The 16,138-nt window shown below is 34.6% G+C and overlaps 2 protein-coding genes across 4 annotated transcripts; one reads left to right on the forward strand and one right to left on the reverse strand.

Annotated features, from left to right (window-relative positions):
• Positions 1-4,184: 4,184 nt before the first annotated feature.
• On the reverse strand, positions 4,185-4,655 carry LOC129286494 (uncharacterized). Its single transcript, XM_054922450.1, has one exon. The coding sequence runs from the start codon at positions 4,653-4,655 to the stop codon at positions 4,185-4,187; it is 471 nt and encodes a 156-aa protein (XP_054778425.1).
• Positions 4,656-10,073: 5,418 nt separating this feature from the next.
• LOC129285091 (uncharacterized) lies at positions 10,074-14,895 on the forward strand. 3 transcript variants are annotated; one of them, XM_054920638.1, is made up of 6 exons: positions 10,074-10,503; positions 12,896-13,241; positions 13,326-13,535; positions 13,617-13,709; positions 13,827-13,946; positions 14,404-14,895. In XM_054920638.1, the coding sequence occupies exons 2-6, from the start codon at positions 12,900-12,902 to the stop codon at positions 14,839-14,841; spliced, it is 1,203 nt and encodes a 400-aa protein (XP_054776613.1). In that variant the 5' UTR covers positions 10,074-10,503; positions 12,896-12,899; the 3' UTR covers positions 14,842-14,895. The 3 variants fall into 3 exon arrangements, with proteins under 3 accessions (XP_054776613.1, XP_054776612.1, XP_054776614.1); XM_054920637.1 differs by having other exon boundaries at positions 10,074-10,373; XM_054920639.1 differs by having other exon boundaries at positions 10,074-10,334.
• Positions 14,896-16,138: the final 1,243 nt, after the last annotated feature.

The raw sequence follows: 16,138 nt of genomic DNA on the forward strand, positions 1-16,138 counted from the left end.
TTAGCTTTCACAAAATTTTTTCTACATATGTCCTAAACATTAGCTCTATTTTATAGATGTTGAGCTCTCAAGCATATTCATAAAAGCTTTTTTCTTGTTCACAAATCACATGTAAATTTCAAAGTGTATAACTAACTCATTGAACCTCTAAAACGATGCTTTATTAGATAACTAACTTATTGAACCTCGAAATCATGGTTTTTCTTATCAAGATGTTGGTGTGTTGATGGAAAAATTTTAAATTGTGCTTAAAAATCTGTAACTTTAAATATATATGAATTTCTCTAATGATGACAACTACTTTCTTTGTTAATAACAATCATATGCTCTATTGACAAAAACCATTTATTCCATGAATGACAACTAATTACACCAATGACTATAGCTATAAACTTCATTAACAATAATAGTATGCTCCATTGATTAGTGAACCATCATGACTAATGAACCATTTTGCTCTGTTACTTGTGTTTTCTTCTTCCTTATGGATATTAATAAACAATGCCAGTGTAGAAATCTCTGAGTTGGAACTTAGTATTAATGACTAGCATGCAAAAATCTCTTTTCAACATATCTAATTGAACTTTTCTATTTTTTTCCAAGTAAAGGAAGATGGAAGAGAAAACAAAAACAATAGTAAAGAGATATACCATACCATTCCATACATATTGCTCTCCAAGCCAATTTAGTGAAGTGGCAAAGTATGTTAAGAGAAATGACATATTACGAAAAAGGGTTGAGAAGTTAGGATTCCATAGACTTCTTGATATGTCTTGTAAAAATATCTAAAGAAATATTTATGGAGAGTTGATGCGTGCCTTTGACCCCCCAACTTGTGAAATATGCATAAGGGAGAAAATCAAGCAAATGAAAGCTAACGATGTGAATGACTTAATGGCTTATGTTGTGAGGGTAAGTAGATTACTGGGGATGTCAATGTGAATGATAAAGCTTTCAAGAATTTAAGAAATACTTGCTATAAAATGCCTTATAAGGAAATAGTTGAAATGATTACATCTGGAAAGGAGCTAGCTAAATTTGAGTTTCTTTTTCTAATGTATGCATTAGAAAGCTTGCTATTGCCAACCGCAAGTCTTGAGATTAGCGACTGCATATTGAAGGTCATTTATGAGACACAAAAGACACCAAGCGCATATGATTGGGTTACATTCATTTTCAATGAACTTTGTAAGGAGGTAGAATACTACAAGAAACAACTGAGCAAAGGGAAGGGAAGGATGAGGAAGAATGTCGGGGGATATATCTACTTTCTAATGGTAAGTGTGTGTTTAATTTACATCAATCCAAAGTGATAGCCTTTCAAAGTTTTCCATGTAAAATTTTTATGTTTATACTAATCTGTCAAGGTTTTAGGTACGGGGCTTCCAAAATTTTTCAGTTGGCTAAGGCTGTCCAAAGGTCGTAGATGCTGTAAAATATTAGGATGATGACAAAGTGAATGCAAGAGTAAAGTTGGAGAAAAAGAGCAATCAAGGCATCTTGCATGAGCCAACTACTGTAGATAGTAGTTCATCTACCAAGGTGTATCAAGAATCAGCATTTGTTCACTCGATATGTATAAAATAGAGTACTATGGACAGATATATATGGTCTTGTTTATACACTGAGTTAGAAATTGTCTTGTAAGAAGTAAGGAGGCTATACAAAAAAGTGTTGTCTTTTGTGTCTGACATTAGAAAGGAGCTAATGAGCTTGCAATCAATGCTACTCGGACAAGGGTTAAGAGAGGAAGAAGGTGAAAAATCACAAGAAGAAGAAGATGATGATGAAGGGACAGATTCTAACGAAAGAATGAAGATGAAAAATTAGAAGAGGAAAGAGATAAAGAACCTATTACTGAGGGGATAGCTTTTGAGAAAAAAAATGAAGATGACAAATTTGAAGAGGAACAATATAATGAAGAAGCTGAACGGAAAGGTTTTGAGGAGGGAGATGAACAATCAAAAGAGGAAGAGAATGAAGAAGAAAAATTAGGAGGGAAAGAAGATAAAGAAGAAGATGCTGAATGGAAAGGTTCTCCTAAAAAAAGGTGAAAATGATAATTCAAAAGAGGAAGAGGACAAGGAAGAAGGTGTAAGAGGGAAAGATTTTGATGAGGATGAGGAAGAGAAAGGAGAAGAACAAGCAAGTAAATATCCTAGAAGATCAAAAGGAGATAAAAGACATGCTGTGAAATCTCCATGGGTCAGAACTAATGTTGGAAAGAAGAGAAAAATGGATGACAAGAGTGATTATTTCAAATATGCACAACACCATGTAAGGAAGATGATGGACACAAGTTAGTCTCTATATTGTACCTAAAAACTGACTGATAAAAATATTATTGACAATCCATTTATTTTTTCCTTTTTCTTCAATAGGATCATTGTAGATATTCCCCCACACTTGGATTTTGCTCTCCGGGCAAAACTCTCTCAAAACCTAGACAAGTAAACAACACAAAAATACAAGCTCTCAGGAGTAAATCCAATTTTCAAAGTCAATGCACTATCACAAGAACCAAACCAATGTTGCAATCTTTAGAGAAAAACCTTAATACATCACAAGTAAACCATCTGCAAAAATGTAATCTCAAAGACAAACCTCACCAGATTAGTGTTTCACTCAAGCACTCGGTGTATAAGGGTACAAATATCACTCAAGTTCCTTGGCAAGTCATCCTACCATAGCTTGTAATACCTCTATCTCACCACTACGAACATGCAAGGGTTCTCAAGAATCATATGGACTTTTAAAGGATGTAATGTGCTTAATGAAGGATATACTTAGATTTGCATGTGAAAGAGGTAGGGATTGGCTCAAGATACTTGTCTTGACCAGAATGTAAGTATGTTCAATATACATGACTACTCAAAACTAAACCAAATAGATAACATAATAGGGATCATGGATGAATGAATAATTGGCCAAGAATGAGAGGAAATGAGAATCTACAAATAAGAACAAGTGAATCAAATAGCAAACCCATTGAAACTTGCTTATTCAAACTCTTTCTTTTGCTTTTCTTTGATCCACTTTGGATCTCTTTTTCTCAAATATATATTTTTTTCTTTTCTACAATCTTTTCCCTCTTTCTTTTGTATCACTTCTTTCTTTCTTTTTTTTTCTCTTGCTGTTCTTCTTAATTTCATTTTTTTATTTCTTTTTTTTCAAGCATAGCTTCCAATATTTGGGTACAACTCAATAAATGTTCCTTAATCATAAGAATGGAATGGTTTGGCCAATGTGAATGAATGAAATAGGTCCCAATAGATGTTATGTATTAGTTAAATTAAAAATAGTCAATGCACATTGAAACATACTAAATGAAAATACATGCAATCTATCCAAAATAGATCAAGTGTTTAAAAATAACAAAATAAAAGAAAGGCTCTATTTGGCTAAGTAAGAGATAATCAAGTAATCAAGGGTTAGCTAAAAGGCCTTGGGCACTTTCATGATGGCCATAATCACTTTCCCTACAACCAATGCACAAGTGTAGCCTCAAGTAAGAGAGAAAACAAGTTCTAGAGGATTAACAAAATCAGGGAACATAGAACTCTCAATGGTTGAAGGCCCCTTCCATATGGTTTATTCTTGCTTCTCTTAATCAATTACACTCAACCAAATGGTTTATTGCTTCAAAATAGATTTTAACTAAAGAAAACAACATCTCAAGAGTTCAAACTCAAATGCAAAAACTAAGATCATCTTTAAAATTCAAGATTGATCGTAAAACAAAAGTTTTTTTTTAAAAAAAAACACACTTTCCCTCACACTTAAACAATGCATTGTCCCTAATGCATGCAAAACACATAATGGGAAGAATTAAATCAAATCTGTATAGCATGTAAAAGTGTGGAAAAATGTCAAATTTTTTTTTCGAAAACACCACTAAACAGCAAGGAAATAAAGAAAAATAAAGAAACAACAAAAACTAACATAACTAAGGAAAAGGAATTTTGTTTTTCTTTTTTTTTTAACCTAATGAATCAGGTTGCATCTCCCCCCACACTTGAACTCAAAATGACATTCACAAACATAAACACAAGCAAAGAATGGTGTACTACATGTGTGCATATGTGACAGCAAACATATCCCAATTAGTGCTCCACTTGTGTGCTTTGTGAATTAATCAAATCAATCAAAAAGAAATAAGAAGGAGAGATACAACCTTTGAAGACTCATGGAGGATCTTTGAATCTCATTTCAGCAAGCAATGTAGAAGATTCACCCTCATGAAACTTCTTGCACAAGTGGCCATTTGCCTTGAATGTTAAGCCACTTTGAGGATCTTTGAGGTTAAGAGTGCCATAGTCAAAAATTTCCTCCACAATGTAAGGGCCCTCCCATTTGGATTGAAGTTTGCCACCAATGAGCTTGAGCCTTGTCTTGAACTTTAGCACTTTATCTCCCACTTGAAAATGCTTTCTCAAAATACATTTATCATGAATGAATTTTGCTCTTTCCTTGTACAATTTAGAGCTCTCATATGCATCCAATCTCAACTCCTCCAATTCTTGAAGTTGGAGCTTCCTTGAGGCAGCTACACCCTCCTCACCAAATGTACAAGCCTTCACAGCCCAATAGGCTTTGTGCTCAATCTCCACTGAGAGGTGACATTGCTTACCAAAGACCAACCTAAATGGAGACATCCCAATGGGTGTCTTGAATGCAGGGTATGCCTAAAGAGCCTCTTTAAGTCTTGAGCTTCAATCCTTCCTATTCGGTCTCACAATCTTTTGGAGGATAGACTTGATCTCCTTGTTCGAACACTCGGCCAACCCATTTGTTTGAGGATGATATGGGGTTGCCACCTTGTGTAGAACACCATATTTCTGAAGCAAAGAGGAGATAGTCTTGTTGCAAAAGTGTGTCCCTTAGTCTGTGATGATTGCTCTAGGGATGCCAAACCTGTAAAACATATGAGACAAAAGAAACTTTGCCACAACTTTACATCATTAGTTCTAGTAGGGATAGCCTCAACCCACTAGAAACAAAATCAACACAGAGTAGTATATATTCACAACCATTGGAAGAGGGAAAAGGACCCATGAAATCCATACCCCAAACATTAAAGATCTCACAAAATATAATGGGCACCTATGGCATTTCATGTCTCTTTCCCAAACTCCCAAAATGTTGACATGCATGACATGCTTTGCAAAATTGATATGCACCTTTAAAAAGAGATGGCTAATATAAACCACAATCTAAGACCTTCTGCCCGGTCCTCCTAACCCCAAAATAACCACCACATGCATAAGTATGACACATCCTCAACACATCATCAATCTCAACATCAGGAACACAACTCCTAATAACACCATCACTACAAATCTCTAAAGAGTAGGTGAATCCCAAACATAGTATCTACTTTCCCTAGCAAGCTTCTCCCTAGCATGTCTAGTAATCCCATTTGGAAACACATTATGCACCAACAAATTGACCAAATCAGAACACCAAACAACATCATGGGAAGAAATAGCACATAATAATTCGTCTCTAAACTCATCACAAGGGAAATAAAAACAGGAATTCACCATAATGGAGTCATAAGACAATCGACTCAAGTGATCTGCCACATGATTTGTTGCTCCACTCCTATCAATGATCTCCAAATTGAACTCTTGAAGTAGAAGCATCCATCTAAGCAAACGTGGCTTGGTGTCCTTCTTCTTTAAAGGGTACTTCAAGGTTGCATGATCTGTAAAACAAACAACCTTGGAATGCAACAAGTAAGATCTAAACTTGTCAAGAGCAAACACTAATGCATACAATTCTTTTTCGGTTGTAGTGTAATTGCATTGTGCTTTGTCTAAAGTCCTAGATGCATATGCAATAACATAAGGTAGCTTGTTTTTCCTTTGTCCTAACATAGCCCTAACAGCAAAATTAAAGGCATCACATGAAATCTCAAATGGAATCAACCAATTAAGACTCCTCAAAAGAGGAGGGGAACAAGCTTAGCCTTCAAAGCATCAAATGCATCTCTACAACTTGGAGAGAACTCAAACTTGACATCTTTTTAAAGTAATTGAGACAAGGGATGTGCAATCTTTAAAAAATGTTTAATAAATCTTCTATAAAAACCCACATGGCCAAGGAAAGATCTCAAGTCCTTGACATTAGTTGGATAGGGCAGAGATGAAATCACTTCAATTTTGGCCCTATCCACTTCAATACCACGGCTTGAAACCAAGTGGCCCAAGACAATCCCTTGCTCAACCATAAAATGGCACTTCTCAAAGTTCAAAACCAAGTTCTTCTCCACACACCTAGCAAGGACTATAAAATCACTAAAAATACCAAACATGCATCTTTGGAAGGTCCCTGGAGCATTACACAATCCAAAAGGTATTCTTCTATATGCAAAGGTACCAAATGGGCAAGTGAAAGTAGTTTTATGTTGATCAACCGGATCAATGCAAATTTGAAAATAACCACTATGTCTATCAAGAAAGCAATAATGAGATTTCCTCCCTAATCTTTCTAACATTTGATCAATAAATGGGAGAGGGAAATGGTCTTTCTTGGTTGCCTCATTCAACCTCCTATAATCAATGCATACCCTCCAACTATTTTATACCCTAATAGGAATCAATTCATCATGTTCATTCTTTACCATAGTAATTCCACTCTTCTTGGGCACAACTTGCACCGGAGACACCCATTCACTATCACTAATAGGATAGATTATACCTGCACTCAAGAGTTTGGTGACCTCTTTCTTTACCATATCAAGTATGAGAGGATTCAACCTCCTTTGTGGCTGCTTTATTGCCTTGACATTTTCCTCTAACATGATCCTATGTGTGCAAGTTTAAGGTCTAATTCTAGGAATGTCTCCAAGTGTCCACCCAATAGCCTCAATGTTCTTCCTCACTACATCACACAACAAAGACTCTTCCATAGGCGTTAGTGAAGAAGAAACAATAATAGGAAGTTGATTACCATTTCTTAAGTAAGAATACTTAAGATGTGAAGGAAGTGGCTTCAACTCTAGATTGGGTGGCTCAATGATGCTTGAAGGGATCTTTTACACTTGAATTTGCCTTGCTAGATCCATGTCTTCCTCTTTAAGTGGCATGCCCAAGCTTCTCACAGCTGCTGTGTGAAAAATTTCGTCCAGATTGACTTGCTTGGTTCCAACTTTGTGCCTTACATCCAGATCTGATTGGCTTGCTCTAAAATTAATTCCAGGTTCGGCCAGATCTGATTCTAGACTTTCAGTACCAATTTGCACGCCCTTAAGATCATTAACAGCCCCAAAATCACTTTATTCATGCTTTTCAATTGTCCCTAAACCTGAAACATCACAAATAGAACACTCCTCCAACCTTGGAGAATGATTAGGCACAAAAGGATCAAAGCTGTCAAAATTTCCAGAATTAAATTCAGTAGAAGAAATCAAATGATGTGATGAAATATGACATGTGGAAGATGAACTAGGGCCATCATTTGATGCAATTTCACTCTCATCACTTAATTCTATCACTAAATCAATAGAATTTCTAGAATTGATACTCAAATCATCAAACTCATCTAATGCAAGCAAATCACTTAAGGAAGTATATGTTTGATCATGTGAAGAACTAGATAACACAAGTGCTTCAAATGGAGTGCAAATAGATGAGTGAGGCATATCAAGTGTGCTGCCATTCAAATGCTCATGCTCAAGTGAATGCAATTCATCTTGATTTTTCAAATTAGACAAAATTAACACTATGTTATTGCAATTCACACAAATAGAGTCATGAGTGCATGAACAAGTGAAACTAGGCAAAGATGCAACATCATCCAAGCTAGGAGGCATAGAAACCTCATCAATGATTCCATCAAGTGTATCATCCAAACTAGGCAAAGATGTATTTCCTGCAATGCTTTTTCTCTTCCCTTATAGGCTTGATTGTAGCTCAATCGCACACCATACTCTCTATACAAGTCTCTTGCAAGTTCATTGGCACTGTTGTTTATATTAGACCTTAGAGCATCATCTATGATTGATGATGTTAATTTTGACCTTGTTGGGTGTGACACAATTAGTTTATCTTGCGCATTGTGGATGTGATCATTGTTGAATTTTGTAACCCTTAAAATCTCAATATCTTTCCCTATTGAATATGCTGCAATGTTCCATTCACAACCCTCCACCTTGTAATATGCAGTGATCTTGTCTTTGTTATTCTTCTTAAACTCATATGAAAACTTGTAGGAGATGCTATATTTGCATAATGCTTGTCTAAAGGCATCAATATTAGAAAAAAATTGCCCTTTACAAACCATTTCATAGAATTCATTTCAAGTATTGGTGTAGTTACCATTTGTACAGCGCATTCCAATTCCGAGTCTTCAATCTCAGGATAAATATTTAGTGGAGACAAAGAGCATCCATTTGAAACTCTCAATAAATCATCAATCTTGCATTTAATGACAACATTAAAATTGTACTTTTCAATATTATTTACATTAACAAAAAAAATTTACACAACTTACACATGTTGGTTCTCTAATGGGCAATTCATTAATGCTTTTATGGTGTCATTCCCATTTGCAACTACATACACATGTCCACTTTGTTTGTTATATTTGATCAGATGTTCTACTTCATCATCATCAACTAGATCTACAAGTGTGCTTGCATCAATGTTGACTGTAAACTTTAACTGGATTATATTGCTTTCATTCTCTATAATTGATGATATCATTCTTGTCAACTCTTCATATGTTGTCCCTTCCTTTATTGTTCTTATTCTAACACTCCCTCCAACATATTGCATACTTTCTTGGTCATCATTTTGAAAATGCCCCTTATATGGAAAAAAACATAATATATGTTTTCTAGAAGAACTTGCCATGTTACAGGTCAATCTGCACCACACACAGTGTATTGACAACTAGACATAGTGTATTAACAACACATTTATCCACTATTGACAAGACGCAGTGTTATTCAAAGTAGAGATTTTTTAACAAAACAAGCTTACCTCAGATGCTTGGAAATAATATATAAAATGTCCTATATGAAAAAAAAAACATAACATAAAACATGTTTTCCAGTAGTACTTGCATTCTTATAGGTTCGCTTGCATAGTACAATGTATTGACAACTATTCATACCATATGGACAACACAACAAAATACTATTGACAACATGTAAAGTTATTCACATTAGATACTTGTCAACATATCAGTGTTGCACCAGATTATTCCATATATTAGCTATGCAAACTGAATGATTGTAGGTATACCCATAAAGCATTATCCTACCCTTAAATAATAATGAAATCATTAACGCACAAGAAATTATTTATCCAGCCAACAATGGATATGCTGCTGTCAATTGGTAATTTATGTAATCGTTTACGGCTAACAATTGTTTATCTAAAAAAATTATTTTCTGTCGATAAAATGTTGCTGTTGCAGAAGAAACACTCCCAACTGACTTAAATGAAGACAAGGGCTGTAATCATGGATATGAGGAAGTGAAAATTATCCTATCGTGATCGACAGTCATGGATATGCAGCAACCTTCAGTATTGCTGATCATGGGTTTCGTGAGACATGCACGCACAAGCAAAATCTCCTTTTTAATGCTAGAGGGCAAATGGGTAATTTTATTTTCAAACTTATTCACCCTTAGGCTCCTAAGGACCTGACAGCTATTTTTTGAATTCATGGGACCTCAGCATATTTTAACTGCTTCTATGAGACCTTAAATTAATTTTTCCATTTTTATTTTGCTTCAACTTTAAAAAAGTTAACATTTTGCCAAAAAAAAAAACGAAAGAGGGTGTAATGACAAAAAAGTTAAGTTAAATTAAAATTTACATTTAGATAACATAACTAAATTGTATTTCATAAATTTTTGGGTAAATTTTGGCAACGCGAATGGTTAGGCTCAGTGGTAACCATTGTTGGTGTATGCAATTGCTGGTTCGAATCATTATGGTGTGTGCAGGGAGATTTTACTTTTGCCTTGCCCAGATTTTATTGTTGCCCCCACTTGCCGCATGAAATTACCCTCATGCCCTCTCTATGTCTGAGATTAAAATATGCACGCAGGCACTAAATCTCATTTCATCGCCATTCTCTGAGTCGGTCCAAAAAAATCAGATAGCCGAATCCTCCCCTCTTTCCTTCCTCTTCTTTTCTCTCCCTGCTCATCGGCGTGCTGCGTGTCGCCGTTTGTTCTGCTGCGGTGGATTCCGGCAAGATCCCAGTTTCTTCGTCCTTCCTTGCTTCGCGTTGACAAATTCTCCTCTTTTGATCCAGCGTTGCTCGTTCCTTTCTCTGCTTGTTTTTCGTCTATGTTGCAGAGCATTATCTAGTTTGTAAATCTTCTCCCCTGTTTGCTTAGTTCACTGGTGTAGGTGAGAACTTCTTTTGTTTTTTTTTTCTGCCACGTTTTGATGTTGGCGGCTGCTGTGTATGTGTGTGTTTTGGATGGCTGAAAACTGAAATTATGATTTGCCCTTCCTTCGTTCCTTATTTAATCCCTTGGTGAGTTGAGTCCAACCTTCCTTCTCTTCCTTGCATTGATTCTGTTTGTGTGTGTATCGAATGGGGTTGTTTTAAAACTAATAAAATTGATTCTCTTCTTTGTTCTTGCTTGATGCGTGATGGAGAGGTAACTGGGATACATGGAAGTTGAAAACTCAGATTTTTAAGAGCATGATTTTTAATATATGATTTCACTATAACTGTTTGGTTAATGCTTCAATAGATATATTTTTGTTTTGTAACTTTGATTGTTTTTATTCCCTGGTTGGAGGTAAGGCTCCGTCTTTGGGCCATGAAATTAATCCCAATGCCAAGTGAATATAGTTCGCAAGGGAGGTTTTAGGTTGTGAGAACTACTCAGCCAACCATGCACTTGGATCTTTGTTTGCCATAGAATGCATTCCCCATTTACGTTTAGGCTATTCTAGAATTTATCGGAGGGATAGGCAATTATTTTATGGATTACTTGTGTTTTGTTTGGTACTGTTTAACTTTAATCTTTAAAGTGATTTTGCTTACCTTTGTAAAGCATATAAGGTATCTGGTAAAAGTTTTCATGGAAAAATTTAGTGTAAATTTATATCTTTTAACTAGGAAGGGAAGTTGGCTGAAAAAAATCTAGGAAGGGAAGTTGTTTCTTTGCAACTCCAAGGAACTATGGTTAAGATGGAATGAGAAAAAAAATTAAATTAGTTGTATATGTAAGACAAGAGCTGGAAATTCGTGCACATGATGTGTTCGATATAAGGCCTAAGTGAAATTATCTTTCAAATTGAGAAGTGGGCTATGGATAAAGTATTATGGTGAAACTATTCTGTGCAAATTCTAGTAGTCGAACTTCAAAAGTCTCGGTAGTTAATTTTTGGGCAATATGATGATGTTTAGGAAACCTTAAGATATGAGTTGTGGTGTTTGGAATTCTGAATGTTTGCAGTTGGATGGGGTTGTGTTAGTATTGAAAGCTGTTTATAATTTTTAGGAAGTTAATTGAAGTTTCATTTAGAAACATATGCTTAAGGGTGTGTGGAAGAAGAGGACCTTGATAAGAATTGAAAAGAGAAAAACTTCAAGACTTGGGAACTTAACAAGTAAGTAGATAGCACTCTAGTTGATTTATAAGCTAATCCCGTTTTAGCAAATATTGTTAAATTTTCACACACATATTAATATTAACTTCAATTTATAATATTTGTTATTTTGACAAGAACTAATTTTATTTTATTAAACTTTTAAAGAAAAAATAAAATTGTTTTATGATTGATTTTTTTTATTTAACATATGGATAATGTTTTATTTTTGAGTTAAGAAATTGTTTGTCATTATGAATCATGTGTGGAAGATTATGGGTGAAATTGTTTTATGATGCTTATGATTTCAAGAGATTAAAATATTGATTTTTTTTACACATATGGAAGCTTGGTTTAAATTAAGGGATTGAATCAAAACGCTGGTTGCTAACAACAACCTTGTTAGCCCTTGGGTCAAACTCTAACTAGCTTGGTATTCATGGCCATTATACTCACGTTTGTTATTCGTGAGCTTAGTACTCATTTGATATTCATTGGTTTCTTGTCTGTGCTTGTTTCGTGGCTTCTAACTGCACTTGATTATTTTGTGACTTTATGCCACACTTATTGGTTACTTATCCTTGTGGACTGTATGTCTAACAGAATATGAAAGGGGGTTTTGCTATTGAACTAAAGTTAAGATGTCAGTTTGGTTATACTCTCTATCTTGATTTAAAAATTTGGATTTAAATGTTGTATTTTATAAATCATATTTTATGTGCTTCATATAAACTATAGTTAGGATTCTCATTCACTACCTTTATTGTTGGTCTGGTAGTAGGAACTTAGCTCCATGTTGATGCTATTTTGTTATGTGAAAATGTTGTTGTATAACTCTTGGGAAGTCTTATTTGGAGGGGAGGTTTTGCCGAATTTTTTATAGAAATTCATGACTTTTGTTATTATAAAAAGCTTATGTTAAATAATCTAACTCTGTAAGATAGATGCACTTACATTTATAATTAAGAATTTCTAAAATTAAGGCTTAAGGGATGTGAGTACTTGTGCACATCCCATGCTAGTCATGCCTAAATTTTGGTGCATAACAATCACTTTTTCATCACAATTACTCGGTAGTGATTTTGGTTAAGATGATGCCCTATATATGAAAGATGATATAGAGAGGGGTTTTGTATCATAAAGAGAAATAGATTTCAGAAACTAAGAAGCATAAATTCAACAAGAAAAAGAAAAAGATTGGCTCAAGCATGGATACTTTTTATTCTAAATACTTTTTATGTTTAATCTCCTCATTTGTTATCTTTCTATATTCATCTCTTGTGCAATGATTGATGTTTTACTTGTATGTTTGGATTTTATTTTAGGTAAATGGCATCTTCACACGATGATGATGCTCTGTATAATGAGAATGCTTCACATGATGATGATGATGCTCCGTATAATGGGAATGTTTCACATTATGATGGTATAGTAGTATGCAAGGAAAAGAATACGCGTGGTTTGACCATAATGAAAGAGGTGATCCATGCAAAGAGTTGGGGGCGGAAACTAAACATTGCATGGAATGCCAAAGGTCAACCCATTAACCCTGGAAGATCTAGATTTGTGAGTTATATTGGGGTTGTAACTCGGAGAGAGGTGCCCATCAGTTATAATACTTGGAGAGCGGTCCCACGATCAAACAAGGAAGCTGTTTGGGAAGAAATAGAGGTAATATATTTACTTTGTTTTTTTTTTTTTGTTTTTTTAACATGGACAAACTTGCTTTGATTTTTTTATTATTTTGTTTTGCAGAGTTCTTTTAATATTGATGCAAGTCGGAAGAAATATGTGCTTGGAACAGCCAGCAGACAACTTAGATCATTCCGAACAGTCCTTACAGCCAAATACTTGAGAGATGCCAATGGGAAAATCATTGAGCACCCACCTGCGAGATATGCACATTTGATAAAGCAGGAAGATTGGGATGCTTTCATTGGGAGGCGTAAAGATAAGTCTTTTAAGGTAATTATGTTGTACGGCATTTTTTTCCCTTATTCATGTGCACCAAGTTTGAATTAATGGGAACAGTATGTGTTCAAGTAGAAATTAAGCGAGGAAAACCGGCAAAGAGCATTAGATCCACTTTATCCATACAGAAGAGGGCGCGTGGCATATGCTGACCTGGAGCAACAGCTGGTGCGTACAAATATATATTTTATTGCAAGTGTCTCTTTTGTTATATGTTTTTGTGTGTGTGTGTGTGTGTGTGTGTGTGTGTGTGTGTCAATGATTATTAATTGTCCTAATCCACAGATCGCACAGCAAGGATCACAGATAGTTACCTTATCCCGTCATATTCTCTGGAAGGAAGGCCATGTCAATAAGGAAGGCCAAATTGACAATGAAAACGTCCAACGAGTTTGGAAAGAATGTGTAAGTTTTCTTTGTCTGAATTGTAAATTATGTGCTACATTTGTGTTTTTAAAAACTATTTTGTAAGTCAGTTTTTTAAATATTTTTTTTTTCAAAACCAAAAAAAAAAAATCTGTTTATGTCTATTTGAAAACAATTTTAGAGTTCAGAAATTGGTTGATAATGGTGCCTGTCTATAATAGCGATTGGTTATAGTTGAAAGTAGTTTAACAAAATCAGATGTAATGTGCTTTTAAAAACGAAAAACAAAAGAAAAACAACGTTTAGGCGTTTCTATTTCTGTTTTTAAAAACAAAAAAATGAGAATAGTTTTCAAAACATTTAGATCCAAAATATTTACTTAAACAATTTTTTTTCGTATACAAAAATCAAACATGCCCTATATCTTTCAATTTCTTTAAAAATGTAGGTTCACTAATAATTAATGACATTTACTTTTCTAATTTATATGCCACAGGATGCCCTATCACAATCTTTTTCACAAGATGAGGCCCCTAAGCACGATGATATATTGGCTAGGGCATTGCATGGTATTGAGCGGCCAGGTCGTGTTAGGGGTCTCGGTTTTGGTGTCACTCAAACAGACTACTTTGGGAAACAAAAGCGTTCAAACTTTCAATCAGAGATTGCAAAAATAAAAGATATGCTTCAGGAACAATCCCAGAAAGTGGAGGCTCTTGAGCAACAAATGCAGGAACAATCCCATTTGAAAGAAATTGTGCAGCAGCAGGCCCTACTCATTCACAATTTGATTCAGATGCAGTTGCAAGTTGTGGGGAAGCAGGCATCTAACCCTAACCCTAACGTAAAAGATAGCTGCACGCCATCATCTCCGAAACCTGTTGAGGAGATAAAAAAGAAATCAAAAAAGAAAACTAGGAAAACAAGAAAATGATTTATAGTTGGTCTTGGTTGTATAGAAGTTTTTTTTTTTTTTTTTTTGGGGGGGGGGGGTTTGGTTGTGGGGGGAGGGAGAGGGTAATATAATCCATTGAATTTGTTTGAAAAGAAAAGGCAAGGTTTTAAAAGCTAAGGATCAATGGCTAGACTCTGATTGAATTGTGGCTGAAGTGGGTGTGATTAATTTATTTTATTTATTTTATAAATTAAATATTACATAAAAATTATATTGTTTAAATTGTTATTTCACTAGATTAATTTAAAAGATAAAATTAATCATGTCTTAAAAATTACTCTAAATTTGTTTAATAGTCTAGAGTATATATTTATTATATGAAGAACACGACGTGTTATTAAGCATTTTTGTAAGGCTGATCAAAATGACATTAAAAAGATAAAGTTTAAAACAAAAATGTAGATAAATAATTAGAAGAATGGAGATCATATTATGCTTAAATTAAAGAGAGCAAGATTTTAAAAAAAGAAATAATCAAATATCAAATAAAAGTATGAAACAAAAACTTGATGAGAGAAAAAACAAAGAATTGAAGAAGTATTGGCGGAAATGCAAATTCGAGAGTACGTCGGACGAGTGGGTGGACAAGCTGTCGTATAAAAAGGGAGTGGGGTAACGTGTCTCTGGGCATTGCATTTCAGGGGCTGAGTTGTAATTTGTTAATATTACAATTCATGGCCCAAAGTAATGGACATGCATTTTGTCTTTTTTTGTTTTTTTAATTTTGCCTTTAAAAGAAAAAATTGGTTCTGGTTCCGCTCAGGCAAAGAACCAAACTGTTTTTGATTGTTTTGGCTGGTTTTTTACTAGTCATTGATTGGTTATATGCTTCTTTGGTTTTGGTCATACATTAGACCGATTTTCAGCCCAACCGGTTTTTAAGACCTTGAACAAAAATTGAGTCATTTTTATTTAACCAAAAATTACATGATACATGAAAATATATTTTGTTGTTTTGCACAATAAAATCGTTGGAAATATTGGACCATGTTGTTTTGTACAAATTCAGTATTTCGGACGAATTAAGACAATGAAAATATCCAATTTAATCACACTCAGGTTCACTAGCAATATTAATACAACAACAACAAGCAGCTTTTATCTCACTAGCAATATTAATCATAAAAAGAAATTTTGGAATAGCCATTATCATCATGGTAATATCAACCAGGTTCACCAATGAAGAGAGATGTTGAAGGATGATGACTCATGATCCAGGTTGCACTCTCTGTGACTCACATCATGTCCCTGAAAGCATAGACCACGTGTTTTGAGA

This window comes from Prosopis cineraria, unplaced genomic scaffold, assembly GCF_029017545.1.
Source record: "Prosopis cineraria cultivar Desert tree isolate PC_DT_omini unplaced genomic scaffold, ASM2901754v1 PC11, whole genome shotgun sequence".
In the NCBI taxonomy this organism is placed as follows: domain Eukaryota; kingdom Viridiplantae; phylum Streptophyta; class Magnoliopsida; order Fabales; family Fabaceae; genus Prosopis; species Prosopis cineraria.

Excerpts from the sequence above, each read along its gene's own strand:
- LOC129285091 (XM_054920638.1), top strand. The coding sequence starts at position 12,900 with ATGGCATCTTCACACGATGATGATGCTCTGTATAATGAGAATGCTTCA. Across the intron at positions 13,242-13,325 it reads CTGTTTGGGAAGAAATAGAG|AGTTCTTTTAATATTGATGC; the intron begins GTAATATATTTA and ends TTTGTTTTGCAG. Across the intron at positions 13,536-13,616 it reads GTAAAGATAAGTCTTTTAAG|AAATTAAGCGAGGAAAACCG; the intron begins GTAATTATGTTG and ends GTGTTCAAGTAG.
- LOC129286494 (XM_054922450.1), bottom strand. The coding sequence starts at position 4,655 with ATGTCTCCATTTAGGTTGGTCTTTGGTAAGCAATGTCACCTCTCAGTG.